At 41.7% G+C, this 20,575-nt stretch overlaps 1 protein-coding gene across 3 annotated transcripts; it reads left to right on the top strand.

Annotated features, from left to right (window-relative positions):
• Positions 1-84: 84 nt before the first annotated feature.
• On the top strand, positions 85-20,571 carry nnt2 (nicotinamide nucleotide transhydrogenase 2). Of its 3 annotated transcripts, XM_084933879.1 has the most exons (23): positions 85-521; positions 1,032-1,097; positions 1,202-1,368; positions 2,116-2,345; positions 2,668-2,867; positions 2,950-3,037; positions 3,180-3,268; positions 3,355-3,542; positions 7,503-7,636; positions 7,765-7,956; positions 8,459-8,609; positions 10,594-10,755; positions 10,847-10,957; positions 11,067-11,212; positions 13,601-13,796; positions 14,547-14,780; positions 15,306-15,466; positions 15,643-15,822; positions 15,901-16,060; positions 19,500-19,581; positions 19,695-19,813; positions 20,149-20,264; positions 20,365-20,571. In XM_084933879.1, exons 3-23 carry the CDS (start codon positions 1,239-1,241, stop codon positions 20,509-20,511), a joined length of 3,216 nt encoding a protein of 1,071 aa, XP_084790005.1. In that variant the 5' UTR covers positions 85-521; positions 1,032-1,097; positions 1,202-1,238; the 3' UTR covers positions 20,512-20,571. The 3 variants fall into 3 exon arrangements, with proteins under 3 accessions (XP_084790005.1, XP_084789842.1, XP_084789921.1); XM_084933716.1 differs by lacking the exon at positions 1,032-1,097; XM_084933795.1 differs by lacking the exon at positions 85-521 and having other exon boundaries at positions 530-1,097.
• The last annotated feature ends 4 nt before the right edge of the window (positions 20,572-20,575 follow it).

Genomic DNA, 20,575 nt, shown 5'->3' with positions numbered 1-20,575 from the left:
TGCCGTCCAACCATTTACAGGTGGGACAGCGTTCTCTGACTCTCTGGCGTCACCTGGTGTGCAGAAACGAAAATGCTCACTGGCCTAATTAACAACACGGACACCAGGTAGTCCCCAATTACTTGTGCCCAAGATATACTGAAAGTGTTTGTTCTTACTGATACTGTTTTAACAGCTACTTTATTGCACAGTAAGGAACATAGCCGGTCGGTTCATCCGCTTTAAAATAAAATGACCAGCCAGTGTCTTCCTTCCCGGGCGTTTTAATCCAGCCCTTAATTCTGTGGGAGTGTGGCAGTGTATCAGCCTGCGCAGGGCCTGAAGGAGTTTAGCTGCTTCAGAGGTGGTGATGACTGAAGTCACGTGGGTTTGCTATTTATACTCAAATAGTCCGGCAGTGATAAGGAAACTGTGGAAGGTCGTCTGTCTCTCCTTGCAAGCAGACGGGAAGGATTTTTGGGGGTATAGGAACCTCGCAGGTGACACTGCTGTGAAACCCGCTCTTTCTGGAAACCTGAAAGGCAAGTGTGAGAACAAGCAAGTCCATCAGCCGGTCTTTGAGTGTGTGACTAGATTACTGGAGAATGAGGAGCAGTGATTTGAGTGTGATTCAGTAAAATGAATGAATGAATGAATGAATGAATGGGAGGGAGGGTAAACAACAAAACGTTGTTGTGATTCAGAAATCAAAACATCAACCAAAGTATGACAAGTTTCCACAGTCATGTGTTTTGTTTTGTCTTTCTGGTTGTGACATTGTTTGTCTTTATATAAGACAGACCAACATTTGTAAACACCACATTTTTTCCAGTCTTGACTGTATCTGAGCTGTCCCCCCCTCCAGCCCCCCCTTTGTTATCTGCACACTGGTTGCTCTTCTCCGGCTCACAACAACCAGGCCACACTTGGCACACTTTCCCCCCTGTGCCGTCATAATTCCAGTTCTCGCGAAGAGAAGCCTGGAGTGTGTAATCAACCCTGTGCTCTGCATGTGTGTGTGTGCGGCTGAAATGTCACTCTGCTGTTTGTAGGCCTCGCAGCACACACAGTCTGAGTGTGTGACTTGGGGAAAGGGGGGCCCGGGACTTGCTTTGAGGGTATTTAAAAAAAAATTATGTTCTTTTTTATTTGACAGCAGATGTAGAAGTAGTGTCGCCTTATCGCCAACCTCTCCTTCTCCTTGTTTGTGTTCATAATCAAGAGCTTAGAAGGCGCCTCAGGGCGGACGCTCAGCAGCCATGTCGACCCTTCTCCGCTGCATCTGTAGCTCCTCTGTCATTCTGTCCCAGCGAGGGGTCCATCTGAAGTTCCCTGGAAGGAGGCATTTCAGGACTTTCCCTGTGTTATGGGACCAAAAGGCCTCCAGAGGTAGGAAATTTACAAATCTCTCTGCTTCACTTTACAGTGTTCTCACAGAGGACAGGCTGGGCTTGCGTGCTTTCTCGTGTCTGACTTGAGGAATGAGAGCGTAACGGTTCGCTCAAGGACACGCTCCGGCCGGCCAAAGGAGTGGAAAACTTCCACTGCAGATCACAAACTGTTTGCAGCAGGTTGCTAGAGATGTTCTCAAAATAGGGAAAGCTGCTATAAAGCAGACGGCGGCTTTGCTCGTGGGAGCTGCTAACATGTGAGAGCGGACGAGAGGTCAGTTAAAGGTGACATGTAAAAACTTGACAGCAGTGCGGCTGATTCTGATGACAGCCTTTTGTGTATGGAGCCGGTGCTGTGTGCGAGGCACACGGCACAGAGTGTTCGTCAAAGTTTTGAGTTGCTGAAATCTTTTAAGTTTGACTTTGAAGTGTGTCTGCATAGGACTGCAGGGCCTCTGTGTGTGTGCTGGCCTGGTGCCAATCACCTGCTAATAATGTCTCCATGGTGGCGAGGTCACCACACCATGTAGGGAGAGAAATGTGTAACCTGACACTGTTTCCAGCAACGCAAATCTCAGCTGTACGCGCATGCCTGCTGCGTTGTTGCGTAAAAGAAGATAAACTTATGTCTTGTTGTGTATATTTTTTTGTGTGTGACAAGTTCCAAGTTCTTCACTCTCGGCTGCATTGTTTTATTTCCCCCTTTTTTTTTTTTTTCTTTTTGTTTTGTTTTTTTTGTCCTCAGGTGTGCTCTACAAGGACCTGGTGGTTGGAGTTCCTAAGGAGACGTTACAGAATGAGCGTCGCGTGGCGCTGTCTCCAGCTGGGGTGCAGGCGCTGGTCAAACAGGGCTTCAGGGTGCAGGTGGAAAGCGGCGCCGGGGACGAATCAAAGTTCTCCGATCAGCAGTACAGAGATGCTGGAGCCACCATTACTGATGTTAAGGGAGCCCTCGGCTCAGACTTGGTCCTTAAGGTTCGTACCCGGCACGCTTTGGTCTGCAGATCAGACTCTTCTTTGCAGCTTCACAGCTCAGAAACCATAATCACCAACAATCTTCTTAAGGCCTCATACTATAAACTCATCTCAGTGCAGCATCTGACACCAATGATCACTTTGAGCTTCCTGATATGTTCCAGTCAAAGTAACCACTCTCCTCTGGTTTGAGTAATCTGTATACTTTGTGAAAATGAGCACTGATGTTTTGATTTGCTGCTACATAAGCAAACTAGATCCACATATCTGTCAGTTATATTTAATTGTGAGTGGAAAATAGATTTTTATTTTTTATTTTTAGGTTCGAGCCCCCAGTTTGAGTGAGGTAGATCTCCTGAAACCCAAATCCACCCTGGTGAGCTTCATCTATCCAGCACAGAACCAGGAGCTGATGAATAAGCTGTCACAGAGGCAGAGCACTGTGCTGGCCATGGATCAGGTGCCCAGAGTTACCATTGCACAAGGCTACGATGCACTCAGTTCCATGGCTAACATTGCCGGGTAAACAAAAATGTATTTTAAAATCCAGATTTCATCTGTTTGTTTAGTTAATGTAAATGTGACTTGAGTTTTTGTTATGTAGGTACAAGGCTGTGGTTCTGGCTGCCAACCACTTTGGCAGGTTCTTTACTGGTCAGATTACAGCTGCAGGAAAAGTGCCTCCAGCTAAGGTAATAGTCTATGTTTTACTCAACCAAGCATGATCTATTTCGACAGTCAGTACAGCGTTTTCTTTCCTTTCAGTATACTTAAAATAAAAAATGAAGTGTGAAGTGAAACCTTGGTGCATTTGGATGTTTCTGTTGTAAACAGGTCCTGGTTATTGGAGGTGGAGTGGCTGGTTTGGCAGCAGCCGGGGCAGCTAAGTCAATGGGAGCCATAGTCAGAGGGTTTGATACCAGGTATAAGGTTGGCAACGCCTTAAACTGCAGGCTTATTAATGATGGACAGAATTTTGCTGATAGGCTGGCTGCTTCTTGACTTTCAGGCCAGCTGCTCTGGAGCAGTTCAAGTCGTTTGGGGCTGAGCCTTTAGAAGTAGACCTCAAAGAGTCTGGCGAGGGTGTTGGCGGTTATGCCAAGGAGATGTCAAAGGAGTTCATCGAGGCTGAGATGGCTCTTTTTGCCAAGCAGTGTAAAGAGGTCGACATTGTTGTCAGCACTGCCCTGATTCCCGGTGAGTCACATTGGTACTTTAAGCCACTTTGGCATCAAAAGTTTCATCACTATTTGCTTTTATTTCATCTTTTCCACAGCAACACTGAACGTCAATTAGAGATAAACATATGAAATATTGCTCTGCAAGTGTGCTGAGAATTTCACTCGCTGTTGGCTTATTGTGTGGATGCTTTAAGCATCCACACTATTGAGTTCCTCTTGGGACTTCCGTACACTTTTTGGCACTTAACTACTTCCACAATTTTCAGCCGATTTTCACCGTTCAAATTTTAAACTATTCTGCTATTTCTGCTAATGTGTGCTATGACTTTTGGTATTTTTCACTATCATACTTTTTAAAATATTAAGCTTAATTTGTCCCATTGAAATGAATGGGAAACTTCTGCAATTCTGCTAAAATTTTCTTGTTTTTGAAACTTAACTACTTCCTCATATTTTCACGTAGAACAACCATTCAAACTTTAAAATGTTCTCAAATTATTGGGCTATTCAGGTATAAATCAGCTTTTTCAAATCTTTTACCGTTTTACTTTTATGCCTCTTAAAGTTTTCAGTTGCAAAATTGTGATTTTTCACAAAATACATGCATTGTTATGGTTGCTATGCACTTGGCTTCCAGTGTGCCACTGAAGGTTTTGCAGTCTTCTCTTCATGTCCGAACAACTTCTTGCTACTTGTTCAATTTTCACTCAACTTCCACAAATTATACATCAAAACGTAGGTATTTTTGCTGGCTTTCCGAAAATGTCACTATCATTGTTGTGGGATTTATAGAATTTTGGCAAATCTCCTCAGACCAACACAAAGTCGCAAAACTCTCCATAGAAAGTCAATGGAGAGCTTGTTCAAAATCACCACTTGATTTCTGTAATGAGAGGCATATTCGAATCGTCATATCTCCTTAACGAAGTGAAGTTAAGACATAAGGCTTGTCCCAGTATATCTTCAGACACTCCTGACGCTCACAATTCAAGAATTATTTTCTCACCTATTACCGTTCTGAAATGAGTTAGACTTGTTTGAGGGTAGGAAATTCGTCCTTCGCTCAGATTTCTTCAGATTTCAAACTCTGGAAATGAACCACTTTTTTCTCTCGTCATATCTTTTTGATGGATTTCCACAGAGACCTGAAAATTTCCATGACTGTTCACCAAAGCCTGCTGTCTCTTACGGTGAAAGAATGATATCGATACTCCAAATAGGTTTAGAGTTACAAAGCGTTGTTTGAGGGCAGGTCAAGGCAGTTTTTGCTTCGCCTCTACTCAGTTATGGTGCATTAGAAGTCAAATATCTTTAATAATTCATATTTTAATGATAAATTGTCAACACTGGAAGATTCCCCCATCTCTTCTGAACAAAACGGTGTAAGAATGACCGTTCTAGCCCCTACGGTTAGGAAATTATGGTCATTTGTTTGAGGGGAGTCGTCATTATGAGAAATAAACTGCAAAAATCCTGTGTCTCTCTGTGCTGCGTGCACCTGTTTTGGCGGGAAAAAGTACACAGCCTCTCTGATTGGTGGATTCAAATTCAGCAGCTCCCAGGCTTTGACCTAGAAACTTACTTCTCTCCCCCTGTGTGTGTGTGACAGAGAGAGAGAGAGAAAGCCTTTTTATGGGATGATCTCATTGTAAGATTCAAATTCAATATATTTAGACTGGTTGACTGAATTGGATCTTGTGTGTGTCTCTCTCTGTGCATGTGTGTTTCCTTATGTGTACATATTTGTGATTGTGTGGCTGTTATATATTTTTTTGATTTAACAAGTATATTTGAGGGACCCTCAGCATGTTCAGCATTTTTTCAGCTGTCCATTTTGCTTTTCCAATTTTTCTGTTTAAGTTATTACTATTGTGCTAAATCATACTATTTCTGCTATTTTATAAGATTTGTGCCAAATATAGTATTTCTGATTAATTATAGTTTTTCTACCAAATCATAGTACAGTATTTTTGCTTTTTATAGGATTTTTATAGGATATTTATATTGCTTAATATAGTATTTCTGCTTTTTATAGTATTTGTGCTTAATATAGTATTTCTGCTAAATTATAGTATTTCTTCTTTTTATAGTATTTGTGCTAAAACATAGTATTTCTACTAAATGTAGTATTTATGCTTAATCATACTATTTCTATATATTTCTGCCAGGTCCCCAGGCAGCCAATCCTCTGTGAGGACTGAGACATTCAAATTTTCAAATCAGGGCCTGCACGGCTTCCCAGCCAGCCAATCATATATGTGGGCTGAGGCATTCAAATTTGCATATTGGGGAATTCGTGGCTTCTAAGTCAACAAGTCATCCATGTCATATATCTCTAAAAATTCATATTTTAATGATAAATTGTCAACACTTGAAGATTCCCCAATCTCTTCTGAACAAAACGGTGTAAGAATGACCGTTCTAGCCCCTACGGTTAGGAAATTATGGTCATTTGTTTGAGGGGAGTCGTCACTATGAGAAATAGACTGCAAAAATCCTGTGTCTCTCTGTGCTGCGTGCACCTGTTTTGGTGGGAAAAAGTGCACAGGCTCTCTGATTGGTGGATTCAAATTCAGCAGCTCCCAGCCTGCTTGACTGAGCTAGAAACTTACTTCTCTCACCCTGTGTGTGTGTGTGTGTGTGTGTGTGTGTGTAACAGAGAGAGAGAGAGAGAGAGAGAGAGAGACCCACTTTAGGGCAGCATCTCATTGTTGGAAAAACATATAATATATTCAGACTGGTTGACTGGCATAGACCCTCTGTGTGTCTCTCTCTCTGTGCATTTGTGTATACATATTTGATTTTATGTGTATCTGTTGGCTGTTCCTTCTTGTTTTTTAATTTATTTTTATTTCTTTATTTTTTTTTCACAGGTGAACAACAATTAGTTTTGAGGGAACTTAACCATGTTGTTTTTTTTTTCATCTTGCCATTTTACTTTTCCAATATTTCTACTTCAGTTATTACTATTCTGCTCAATCATAGTATTTGTTCTAAATCATTGTTATTATGCTATATTGTAGTATTTAAGCTAAATCAAAGTATTTCTACTATATTATATTTTTCTTTCTAAATATAGCATTTCTGCTATATAATTGTATTTCTGCTATGTTATACTATTTGTGCTAAACCAGAGTATTTGTGCTAAAACATAGTATTAATTTAAAATTACAATATTCATAGTTCATCACAGTGTCTCTGGTAAATCAAAGTATTTCTGCTATGTTGTACTATTTTTCTAAATCATAGTGTTTCTGTAATGTTTAAGTATTTTTGGCTAAATATATTCTTTCTGTTATCTTATACTATTTATCCTAAATTCTTGTATTTTTGAGAAGTTATCATGTTTCTGGTAAGTTACAATATTTCTGCTAAGTTCTGCTATGCTATTGCATTTCTGCCAAGTATTATGTTTCCTCTAAGATATTGCAGGTCTGCTGAGTTATTCCATTTTAGCAAAGTTCCTTTGCTTCTGCAAAGTTTTTACAATTTCTGCAACTTTTCAGCCTTTTCAGCTAGTTTTTGCTGACAGCTTCAGCTTTAAAGCATCCACACTGCATTTTCGCAGGAAATGCAAATTTTTCTAGTTTTATTTAATCTAGCAGCTAAGGACTCAGTAGGCTTCGTGGGAGTTGGTCCTAAACATAAGCAACGTATAATTTTATCTGCTGACACGGAGTAAATTGTCTGCTAGTCTGCCCCTCACTCATCACTTGTGCTTTCAAAAGAGGTGGCGATGGTGAAAAGCCTCCGCTTTGGACTTTGCGACTAGATCTAACTAACCAACGTATGATGGCACAGTGGCCTCATCCAATTTTTCTATACTGTCTATGGCTAAAGCCCCATCAACCCCATAATGTCGCTTTCATGAGGGTCACTACATCTTTAATACGGATTGACTATCCTCTTTGTTAGACAGCATGATGCTGTTTGATGCATCTCATTCCTTTCTACCTGTGGTCCTATGCTCACTCAGGGAAGCGTGCACCCATACTGATCAAAAAGGAGTTTGTAGAGTCTATGAAGGATGGCTCTGTAGTGGTGGATCTAGCTGCAGAGGCAGGGGGCAACATCGAGACCACAAAGCCCGGACAGCTGCATGTTTACAGGGTACGTTTTGGCCTAGCTTGCACATTTGGATAAACTGGATAATTTTAAGGAATGCAAAAGATGTATTTCTGATTTGGGATATATATGATTTATTTATGTATGAATAATGTACTTTTTTTGTTAACTAGGGAGTAACACACATCGGCTACTCAGACCTGCCCAGCCGCATGGCCACCCAAGCCAGCAGTCTATATTCAAACAACATACTGAAGCTTCTGAAGGCCATTAGTCCAGACAAGGAATACTTCCACTATGAGCCCAAAGAAGAATTTGATTATGGAACAATTGACCACGTCATCCGTGGGACTCTTGTTATGAAGGTGGAGTTTTGTTTTTTTCGTGTGACTGTCTCCTGTCAGCTTCCATCCCCACTGGCATCCCTCCTTCCCTCTCAGCATGCGCTGTCAGATCCTGTCATGCTTGGATAGAGTGCCAATTGAGTACCAAAACAGAGTCCCAGCTGGGAATAGCTCAAGTTGGATCCCAGCAAGAATGTTATGAACGTTTCAAAATACACTTTTCCAGGAATTTAGCTTTGACACATTGTTTATGGCAGAATAAGCACGCAACCTCAATAGGACATATCAGCTTACCTTTTGTTACACTAAGCATTATTCAGCCCCTTAAAAGAGAATTTATCTTTCAAAACCACTGCTAACTGGTTCGTGATTGCTTTTTTTGTTTAGCGTAATCCCCTGTGCCGTCCACGAGTTCGTGTTCGAGAGCTCTCCCACTGTGCGAAAGTCTTGATGTCTGTTTCTCACGCAAATCTTTTGTGGACTCCTCACTCTGGTCTTCTTGTGTGTTTTCTGGTGCATTCAGGAAGGCAAGAACATGTTCCCATCACCCCTTCCAAAAACAGTCCCACCATCGCCGGTGAAACAGAAAACGGTCGCAGAGTTGGAGGCCGAGAAAGTGGCGTCCGTTTCGCCCTTCAACCGCACCATGACCTCTGCTGGTGTCTACACTGCAGGTTAAACACAAACGCAGAAGTATTCACACTTCTGGGACATTTAGCACTGCTTTATTTGGCTTCACTGAGAGGATTTGTTCTGTGTAAAACATTAATTTGTACTGAAATTAAAGCATGCAAATAATCCAATTAAAGGAAAATGTCAATTTTCACTATCTTTTGGTTTAAATCAGGGGTGTCCAACTCCAGTCCTCGAGAGCTACTGTCCTGCAGCTTTTAGGCGCATCCTTGTTCCAGCACACCTGAATCAAATACTGGCTTGTTATCAGGCCTTTGCCAAACTGGATGGCATGCTGAAAAGAGGTAATCCAACCATCTGATTCAGCTGTGTTAGAGTAGGGATGCATCTAAAAGCTGCAGGACAGTAGCTCTCGAGGACTCAAGTTGGACACCCCTAGTTTAAATGGTTTGTGTTAGCGTGACATTAATATTAGACAAAGATAACTTAAGTAAATGCAGAAGTTTTTAAATGATTATTTCATTTATTAAGGAAAAAAGCTACCCAAAGCTACCTGGCCTTCCAGGTAAAAGTTAAAACAATCTTTGGAAGATCTGAGTCCAGTTACATCTGGCATCTGGCATCTGGCCTTTCATGAAAAGAACATCATACCAGCAATCAAACATGGTGGTGGTGATGTAATGGTCAGGGGTTGCTTTGCTGTTTCAAGACCTGTACAACTCGCCACAACTGATGGAACAATGAATTCTGCTCTCTACCAGAAAATCCTGAAGGAGAATGTCTGGTCATGAGTTTATAGCCCAAAGCTCAAGCACACTTGGGTTATGCAGAAGGACAGTGATCTGAAAACACACCAGAAAGTCCATCTCTTGATGTCTTAAAAAAAACAAAATGAAGGTTTTGGAGTTGTCTAATCAAATTGTGGACGTGAATCAGATTTAGATGCTTGACCTTAACCTCCTAGGACCTGGCATCCACATATGTGGACATCACATTTTGGGTTGTCTAGACCAAAATACTAAATTTTGCTCTACAAGGGCCTGATATCCACTTACGAGGACATCATGCTGCCACTGTTCAATCGAAATTTAATGTGAATGTCCTCATATGTGGCTCTCATTTTTCTCAGAAACAAAAATCAGTTAAAAAAAAAAATTGCGTAATTCTTTGTTGTTACATTCATCAGTTCCCAATCAGCCCAAATGGCAAAGAGAAATTACAAATGCATACCATGAAAGAGTTTGGGTCTTAGGAGGTTAAACAGGTTATTCGTGCTCAAATCCTCCAATGTAGCTGAATTACAATTCTGCAAAGAAGAGTGAGCCAAAATCCCTCCACAGTCACGAGAGACCCATTTCCAGTTTTTGCACATGCTTGATTGCAGTTCTTGCTGCCAAGTGTGGCTCAACCAGTTATTACATTTAGGGGGGAGGTGGTTTTTCACATAGAAGTTTCAGGTAGGTTGGGATGGCTTTTTCCCCCTTAAAAACCTGTTTACTCAGGTTATCCAATATTAAAATCTGTTTGATCTGAAACATTTGGGTATGGCAAGTATGCCAAAAACTAAGAAATGTAAAGTGGGACTGCTTTTCTACATAATGGATATGTACTGGAAACCTTTGTATGTGGACAAGAAAAGCAATTTGCAATTTAAGCATGTCTCTTTGGGATTTCATTGTAAGATTCATGAGGGGAAAATCCTTTACTTTTCAGTCTGACTTTGTCATTTTTCCATTTTTAAAACAAGTCATTGTAACAGATCTTACTGTGACCTTTGGAAGCCCCTCTGTAACCGAGCACAGCGATGAATATATTTTTCAGTAAATTCAAACATTTCGCTTCACTTCTTTCAGAGAAACTATGAATCATAATAGCTGGTAATAAAACGACATGTTTATTTGTCTCATTCAGTTATTCCATTCCTTTAATGGTTAAGAAGGGACTGGAAACCAAACTTGAAACTACAGCAGCAGGGAAAGCACAAACATAGCAACAGCAACACTGCCTTACTCTGTCTCTCTCTAGGCCTGTCTACCTGTCTGGCTCTGGGCATCATCTCGCCCAATGCTGCTTTCACTCAGATGGTCACCACCTTTGGTTTGGGTGGGATAGTGGGATACCACACTGTGTGGGGTGTGACCCCCGCTCTTCACTCACCTCTCATGTCCGTCACCAATGCCATCTCAGGTCAGAACTCATTAAAGTCATGAAAATCTGTATAGATGTGGTGATATTTGAGTGATTCCTTTTTATTTGTTAACAAATTCTTTTCTGTCAGGTCTGACTGCGGTGGGAGGCCTGGTGCTGATGGGTGGAGGTCTCACACCTTCTTCCCTGCCCGAGAGTCTTGCTCTGGCTGCTGCCTTCGTTTCCTCCATCAACATTGCTGGTGTGACATTCAACACTGGACACAAAAATGGCTTCAGTGAACATAAATAATTTCCCACCCAAACAAATGAAAACGGCTAATTCATTAATTTATTTCTGCACCTGTGCAGGTGGTTTTCTGATCACCCAGAGGATGCTGGACATGTTTAAACGCCCCACCGACCCTCCTGAGTACAATTACCTGTATTTGCTGCCTGGGGCTACATTTGTTGGAGGATATGGAGCCTCTGTGGCTGCTGGGTACAGCATCGAGCAGGTGAGACGATGCACATCATGTCATCTCACTCAGATTTGTTTCCACTGACAATCCCCTACTTAACGTAATGTGCATTAAGTAGCTTGACAGTGAAATTAATTGGTTGTAGAGCAGCGGTCCCCAACCTTTTTTGTGCCACAGACCAGTTTATGTCTGACAATATTTTCACGGACCGGCCTTTAAGATGTCTTGGATCTGTTGTACTAATCAACAAAATAAAACCTGTACTGGTAGCAAAAAAGTTTTATTCATAAGACACGGGAAAAGACTGAGGGAAACCGAGTTAATGATAAAAACCCTGAAAACCATAAATTTCACACCCGAGCCATAACTCTCGTGGACCTGTACCCAACGACTCGTGGACCGGTACCAGTCCGTGGCCCGGGGATTGGGGACCGCTGTTGTAGAGTATATGGTACTCTGTCTGGTACTTTAGTGTGGTGACCTCTGCTTGCTAGAAAGTGCATTTAATTTCATGTATAAATCTGTATCTTACAAAATGAGGATACCATGAAATGAATGCATAATTTAATTTTTATATTTATCAGACTGAAACTGAAATATTATGTTAACTTTAAATATGGCTTACCATTTATGAACATAAATGCAGTTATGTCAGTTTAATAGAAAAGTTAAGCGCGATCAAAAAAGGATTTCAAATACAGAAATGTCCAACTTCTGAAGAGTGTGTTCGTTCTTGCTCTGTGCTTGATTGTTGCTCCTTTGCATGAATTACTGCATCAGGTTGCCATGGAGGCAATCTGCTTATGGATCTGTTGAGTTGTTTCTGAAGCCCATGCTACTTTGATAGCTTGTCTGTATTGGATCAGGTGTTTCTCATCAGGTCAAGTTGTCTGGCCCGTCTTGCACAGTAATAACATGGTCAGCAGGCCATTTGGTACTAGTTTTGGCACTGTGTGAAGGTGAAGTGTCCTGCTGGGAAAAGAAAATCAACATCTCCATAAAGCTTGTGAGCAGATGGAAACTTGAAGCTCTCTAAAGCCTCCTTGCAGACAGCTGCACTGACTCTGGAGTTGATAAAGCACAGTGGACCAAACATCAGCAACACTGGCAGATGATGTGGCATCTCAAACCATCAGACTGCAGGAAATTCACTCTGGATTTCAAACACCTCGGCTTGTGTGCCTCTTTGCGCTCCCTCCAGACTCTTGGACCTTGATTTAGAAATAAAAAGCGAAATTTACTTGGATCTGAAAAGAAAGGCTTCGGACCACTGCACAATAGTCCAGTAATTTTTCAGATTGACCCAGGTAAGATGCTTTTGACTTTGTCTCTGATCTTTGTTTGATCTTAGGAAGATCAAACCCCAGCCTCAGTCCACTCGTTCTCCAAAGCTCTTGAATCAACTTCTTTTTTAACAAACCTCTCAAGGCTGCAGGCGTCCCTATTACCTGTGGACATTTTTCTTGTTACTACCACACTTTTCCATTTCAGTCAACTTTCCATTAACGTGTTTTGATGTGCTATATTAATAACCTTCTATGAAAAGAGTCAATGATCCTGAGAAGGGACTCAGTGATAATCATCTATACAAGTGTCCAGTCAGCAGTCTTCTCCATGATTGTGGTTGTGTGTGTATTAAGTAGGCTGAATCATTTACAGGTATTTATACTGTTCTTCTAATGACATTTTTTTTGAGTCTACAATATATAAAATTTTCACTTGTTGTAACTAACTGATGGGAAATACTGAACTTCTTTTAAATATTTGAATTTTCTGAGATGCATCTGGTTAGAGACCTCCAAGGTGAAGTGTTTGGGCATGCTGTACTGGGAGGATCTCTCAGCTGGTTTTGGAACGATGTGCCCTAGAGAACCTATTAAGCTTTTCATATATTTTTTTTTTCTCTCACATAGATTCTGTTACTGCAGTAGTGGATGCGTTTTAAACATATTTTTTTTTTTTTTTTTTCCCCTTTCTACTCTTGGCTCTGCATGATGTCAGTGAGATGGGGAAACTCTCATTATGGTCATGTCAGGTACACAGTTCTGGCTTGAGCACAGAAACCAACCCACCTGCTATTCAAATCTTATCTTTGAGGGAGTTCACTGTGGGGCTGCATCAAGGCCTGGTAGAGGCTATATAGGGATTTTCTTTAAGTGTGAGCCATGCAAAGATATTAAGTAGAATGTAAGACTATTTATAAAAAAAACAAACAAACAAAAAAAAACAACCTGTAAATTAACAGACTGGGTCCACTTTGATGTCAGGTCTAGATCAGAAGCTTTCATTTAATTGGAATTACCTCTCATCTTTAAACTAATTTTCATCCTGCTTCTCGATTCTATGATGACCTAAAGATGACTTATTGATCCATTCTCAACACGTAGCTATGATAAAATGCTGATTCTCACTTTTTCTCCTCAGATGATGTACTTGGGCTCAGGTTTGTGCTGTGTCGGGGCGCTGGCCGGCCTGTCTGCCCAGAGCAGCAGTCGCTTGGGGAACGCCCTCGGCATGATGGGAGTGGCAGGGGGCCTTGCTGCCACCCTCGGTGCCCTCAAACCCTCACCGGAGCTGCTGTCTCAGATGTCTCTGGCTATGGCCGGTGGGGGAACCCTGGGTAGGTGGCTCCATGCATTCAACTAAAATGGATATGATATTGTGTTCACTGATATTTCTTTACTTAAACTGCCCCCCAAAAAAACCTCTTGTGCTGCAAAATGCCCACTGTAGCTTCACAGCGCTTCTAATTTGGTCTTGGAACAACTCAAGCGGTATGCCCTGCTGTTTCATTGGGTCATGTGAAGGAGACTTGCAAATAACGTAGCACCTCAAGGTTTCAGTTTTCAATAAAAAATAAATTGATCAAGTTTCGGCATGACTCCTCTGAAGTCTAGCGGTTTGTTTCGTTATTAGCTTTGCATGCAGCTCCTCCAGTATAGCTAATTCATAACATGCATCAATCACTCTGTTGTACATGTTAATCGTAATTTAAGAAGCAGGAAGATGAATGGCAGTGTAATCATCCTAAGAATGAGCACATACACACAGCATTAAGAGCCGCTTAGTTTTCAAGAAAACGCAATTAAATCCTCAACTTTGAACTCCTAGGATTACCTTTTGAAGAACAGGCCCCATAACTAGAAGCAGGTGTCTGCCTTTTAACCATTTTTTCCCCTTTTTTCTTTCTTCTTCTTTTTTTTTTTTTTTTTTTTTTTAATTTCATGGTTTTTTTTTTTTTCAATGCCCTAAATGTTTCTAGCAGTCAGACTCTGCCAATGTGCATGCGAAGTGTAGTTCTGGTGTTTGACTTTTTTGGCTGCTTTATTAAAATTATTATTTTTTTACTTTCTTCATATCTCAACTACAGGTCTGACCATTGCCAAGCGTATTGAAATCTCAGACTTGCCCCAGCTTGTGGCAGCTTTCCACAGCCTTGTGGGCCTGGCGGCTGTTCTCACATGCATTGCCGAGTATATGATTGAGTACCCTCACCTGGATACTCACCCAGCTGCAGGTGTGCTCAAGACTGTGGCTTACCTGGGTACTTACATCGGAGGCGTCACATTCAGTGGATCACTGGTGGCCTATGGCAAGCTTCAAGGTAATCGATCTGACACTAATCTCTCATTTGGACATTGTCAGTCCAGATCTGACAAGGTCAGTCCCTGTCAGATCTGACCATAGCTCTTCTTATTACACACAAATCTCTATGAAAACACATCAGGTTGTCTGGCCGGCTGCTGATTGTTCCTTTCATCTACTGAAAGCCAAAGATCCCCTCTTAAATCCAGGAGTTTCTGTGTAAGTGTCAGCACTCTCTAATTTGCGCTTTTGGCCGACCAATCAAGAGGAACACATGAGAAGCTCTCCGGTAATTTGTTATGGGAAGGGCAGGCCAGTGACTGGATGGCTGTGGTTGGTAGAGGGTTGCTGGCTGATTTGTGGATGAGACAGATGCTCAGACAGCTGATTAGAGGCTTTCGCAGATAAGTCTGAGGGTTCAAAGACACCTGACACTGGTTAAAGAAAAGCACGCTCACTTGTTTTGTCTTGTTCCTTTTAACCCCAACAAAAGTGTGAGAATATTTTCTCTTCCCTCTCTGAAAAATGTGTTTTTTGGTTGTAGGTCTTTTGAACTCTGCCCCCCTGCTGCTACCTGGACGGCACATGCTGAATGCCAGTCTGATGGCAGCATCTGTTGGAGGCATGGTGCCCTTTATGCTTAGTTCCAGTTATGGTACTGGCATGGGGTGCCTGCTGGGAGTGTCTGGGCTTTCCACTGTCATGGTGAGTTTAACCATTATTAAAGCTGCCAACAGGCTGGGGGGGATTGGCAACATCTCTTTCAGTGAATTTACATTTCAGCAGTTGATTTTTAATGTAAGTATTGTTTTATCTAACTTGGAATATGTTAAAATACTTGTTTGTTTTCTGTTTTGTTTTTCTGATTCAACCTGTCATAGGGTGTAACGCTAACAGCAGCCATCGGAGGCGCTGACATGCCTGTGGTCATTACTGTGCTGAACAGCTACTCAGGATGGGCACTATGTGCCGAAGGCTTCTTGCTTGACAACAATCTCATGACAATTGTTGGAGCGCTGATTGGCTCCTCTGGTGCAATCCTCTCCTACATCATGTGTGTGGTGAGTAGATGCACATTTCCAGCATTGTGCATGAAGTAAAAGGATACAAACATGTCACTGGGCTGCTTCTTCCTCAAGGCTATGAACCGCTCCCTGCCAAACGTGATCCTGGGCGGGTACGGCACCACCTCAACATTGGGTGGTAAGCCCATGGAGATTGTTGGCACTCACACCGAGGTCAATGTGGACCAAACCATTGACATAATCAAAGAAGCCAACAACATCATCATTACCCCAGGTACACACTGTTTTACAGATGTCTCGAAGCACTGTTGAGGAATGTAATTTTCAGCTTTGTCATTGGTAACTTTTTCTAACCAACCAATCTGTGAAACTGATCTTTTATCAGTTTGTTTCATTTAATGTAGGTACCTATATTACCACAATAGTACCCCACTTGTAAGTGACTGTATTTAGTTATTAGGTTGCACTATCTAGTTTGATTAGCAGTGTATCCGACCATCCAAAAGCAATGGACAGTGCACAAGAGAGGTGAAGAAAAGGGTTCAGGCAGGGTGGAGCAGGTGGAGATTTAGGATAGTGGAAAGACTGAGATGATTTTTGACAGAAAGATTGCAGCAGGAGTGAAGGGAAAGGTTTACAAGATGGTAGAGGGACCTGCTGTAATGTATGGCTTGGAGACTAGAAAATAGGAAGCGTAAATGGAGTTGGCAGAGCTGAAGATGCTAAGATTTTCATTGGGTACATCAGAGGAACAGAGCAGGTTGAGCAGTTTGGAAACAAAGTTGGAGACGCAAAGCTGATATAGTTTGGAGATGGGCAAAAGAGGAATGGTGGATATATTGGACAAAGGATGCTGAAGATGGAGCTACCGGGCAAGAGGAAAAGAGAAAGACCACAGAGAAGATTCATGGATGTAGTGAAGACGGACATGCAGAGGGTGGGTGTGACAGACGAGGATGCTGGGGAGGGGTGAGATGGAGGCAGATGAATTGCTGTGGCGACCACTAAAGGGAGCAGCCGAAGAGAGAGGGAGAGTGAGAAGAATAATCCTGTGTCGTCATGTAGGATCAAGTGAATGAAGACCCTAGTCATAAAAGCCTAGAGGTTAGACAGTGACTTTCTGGCAACTACAGGCTGATAGGGAAAATGTGCTGTTTTATTTTTGTTTGTTTTCCCCCAACCTGCTGGTGATAACCTTGCGCTGCTCTTATAGTTAATGGTGGCAAAATATGGTTGACCACAGCAATCTAGTGACCAAAGCTATTCTAAGGAGGTTTTTGGTGTAACACCCTGTTTGATTGGGGAGGGATTCCAGGTTGCAGTGAATGAAGATACTTAATTTTTTTTTTTTTTAAATGACGAGTCATTGGGCCATGTCCAATATGGAGAACAACTTGAGCATAATGCACTAAGAAAATGCATAATAAACGTCTACTGTGTATACTATGTAACATGCAGGTAAAATAATGCAATCTTACTCACTGAACTGGATCTTGGATTTTATTATTTTTTTAATTGGCTGTCTCAGAGCGTGCCATATTATTTATCAGATAAGCATTACAAATGTTCTGCAGGGCTAAAGGAAGGATGTCAAACTCATTTTACATTGTGCCACGTACAGCCTACTTTGAGCTTAAGTGGGCTGGACTGGTCGAAATCCCCTTCGTTTATTTAAGAGACTGATAATGTCCTTTTAAAAAAAGATTGTAAAGCATAAAAACGGGAAGTTTCTGTGATCTGCTTATCTATTAATTTACTTTGGTATAATCGATGTGGAAGGTCTTTATTAGTAGGAAAAGCTGTAAGTCCAAAATGTATGCTTTTTTTATCACATTTTCCATAGCTGATTCGGTGGGCTAGCTTGGATTCTTTGGCTGGCCAATTCTGGCTCCCTGGGTCTCACGTTTGAAGGGTTTCCAGCAAAATGAATTAGCTGAGGTGAAGGTCAGCAGACAGATATATAGCCACCTGTAACGGCATCTATGTGTTAATGAAGCCATGTCTTTAAGCTCAAAGATTGAATTTAAACAGATGAGTTAAAATGGAGACAAAGTGTTTTGGTATGTTTATTTCTTTGTGTTAGCTTCAAATGGCCATTTAAGAAACTGTTTTTGGCACTCCAACAATGGTTTCATGTGTGTTGTGTTATCAGTGGTTAATTAAGTCTTAAGCAGACATGAAGAGCAGGTAGCAAGTTAGATAAAACGGTGCTTCACCCAAAGTTTCCTCATTTTTGAAGTCCTTAGCTATAAGTTGTTTCATCTGGGGGGAAAAAAAAAACATTTTTAGTGCTGCACAAAAAATTATGTAAACTGATATAAACTGTTAAAATTTGGGCTAAAGCCAGCTTGCAATCAGTGCATTGGAAGAATGCTCCACCATGATTTATATTTTTCTTCAAAGGTCAGCTACTTTTGTCATTTGCCACTTTGTCTGTAAGCAAATTTTGGTGGAAGCTTTAAATCTTCTACATAAGAAGTAGAAAAACTTTTTTTTTCCCCAGTTGAGGGTGGAGACGGTGCTGGAAACAGATGGAGCCCTTTAGAGACCGGTGCAGACAGGTGTAGAAAGAAACTTGGACTAACATAAGAGATTTATATTGGTGCTCCTGTCAGTAGATGGCGTGGAGTCCAAATGTCATTTTTCAGATCATTCGTTTAGATCAGTACCATCATCTATCTCCCACATAACTGCTTTCACCTGACCAAAAAAACCAAACAAAAAAAGTTGCTCTGTGAGATCAAAAACAGCTTTGGGAAAGCCCAAATGTTTTGCAGAGTACTTGGAAATGGTCAGGCATCTGATGGTAGCGTTTTCATTAAACTCAGAATGCTGAACTGTAGTGACCACAAGAGGGAGTAGTTTGTTCACAAACTGTCCACAGGGCCTAAATAATGGTGGTTTGGATTTCAGAGTGTGAGATAATGCCCACATCATGATTTATTAAGCAGAAAAAGCCAGACTTGTCTGACAAATGAGTAGCTGTTGAACGGCCCGTGCGAGAGGAACCATTCTGTGTAGCTTGGATACCAGGATTGCTGTTTTTTTTCCAATGGCTCTGAATCGGTGCAGAGACAGCTGTGTGGTCGAACATGCTGGTTTGATTAGAGAAACAGTGAAAAATCATAAGGGCTATTCGGTCCAGACTCTCCATGTGCTGTCAACAACAAAGCACGGCAGTGAGGAAACAGAAGGCTCTGGCTGTCTGGGGAATTATAGAAGATACAGGATACAAGTCACTGGCTTGGAAAAACTCGATTAGGGGTAATGCTGAACTCTAGAAGGTACCTGACCACCAGGGTTAAGCAGGGGTTATGCAGACAGAGGGTAACTAGCTCTTTGCACGCAGGGGACCCCAATGCACACCACACATGCAAAAGTTTTCCTTAGAAAAATGTCTCTCAGACTTTTGACTGCTATGATTTGTGATTTGTGGTGGTGGAGGACAAAAGAAGGAATGAAGGGTGATGAATATGTGGCTTTACTGTTGTCCTGCAGGACTGCTGTGCCTGTCATTTAAAAATGAACAATAGCTGTGAAATGCTTATCTATGACCAGGCACCCATCCAATAAAAGAAAAGCTGTTTGACAGGAGACTCAAGCAACCTAAAGGGATTATGGAGTCTCTAGATAGGATATAACCATTATATTCATACTAAGTTCAAGAGGCCAATTTGCTCAGCTATTGCAAGTTTCTATATTTATGTTGTTAGGTTGGGGTCTGTGTGCAGCCAAAGCCCAGTATCCAATTGCAGATATGGTGAAGATGCTGAAGGAACAAGGCAAGACTGTGAGGTTAGTTTGTACACACGTATACACACACACAAGGCAGGACATTCTTTTATCAGTGTGTGTGTGTGACAAGTTTTCAGTGAAAAATCAGTGATGTGCTGTAACATCTCCAACAGGTTTGGCATCCACCCAGTGGCCGGTCGTATGCCCGGCCAGCTGAACGTACTCTTGGCTGAGGCTGGCGTTCCCTATGATGTGGTCCTGGAGATGGATGAGATCAATGACGACTTCCCAGGCAAGCTCCGTTTTTAAAAATAAATTCAAGAAAGATCTGTTATATTTACCGTTACACGGCTGTCACTTTGGCAGGGAGGTGTTGGATTAAATTACTTGATTGGTGACTTGTAATAAACGCATCCATTCCTTTTCATCTGCGCTTGAAGTGGCCACATGTTATGTCTGGATACTTGGATGTGCCAAGTTATTAGGACAACACTCATTGTTTTCTTAGCAACCAGGCACGCAGGCTGACACACATGGTTCTGTTTATGGTGGAGGGAGATTAGTGCAGCGCTGGAGTTTGAGTTCATCCGCCTTGTGCGTAAACGTGTAAATGTTTATGACCCACAGAGACAGACTTGACGCTGGTCATCGGTGCCAATGACACGGTGAATTCGGCGGCGCAAGAAGATCCCAACTCTATAATTGCTGGCATGCCGGTCCTGGAGGTGTGGAAGTCCAAACAGGTTGGTCTGCCTTTATTAGATGAAATGTGTTTGAGGATATGGTACCAAAATAAGAAAAATCGAATCATATACCACCTTCTTTTCTTACTATTACCACCAGGTGATAGTGATGAAGCGTACTTTGGGTGTGGGCTACGCTGCAGTAGATAACCCCATTTTCTACAAGCCCAACACATCTATGTTGCTGGGAGATGCCAAGAAGACTTGTGACAGTCTGCAAGCAAAGATCCGAGAGACCTTCTACTAATTACAACTCATTACTGCTGTGTACAAGAACTTAAAAGTTATTAAAATTTTTGGCATTTGAGATA

This window comes from Perissodus microlepis, chromosome 1 (genome assembly GCF_051167445.1).
Source record: "Perissodus microlepis isolate ML-2025 ecotype Zambia chromosome 1, ASM5116744v1, whole genome shotgun sequence".
NCBI classification, from domain to species: Eukaryota; Metazoa; Chordata; class Actinopteri; order Cichliformes; family Cichlidae; genus Perissodus; species Perissodus microlepis.
Note: the sequence above shows the minus strand (reverse complement) of the source record. Positions and strands in the feature narration are given on the sequence as shown.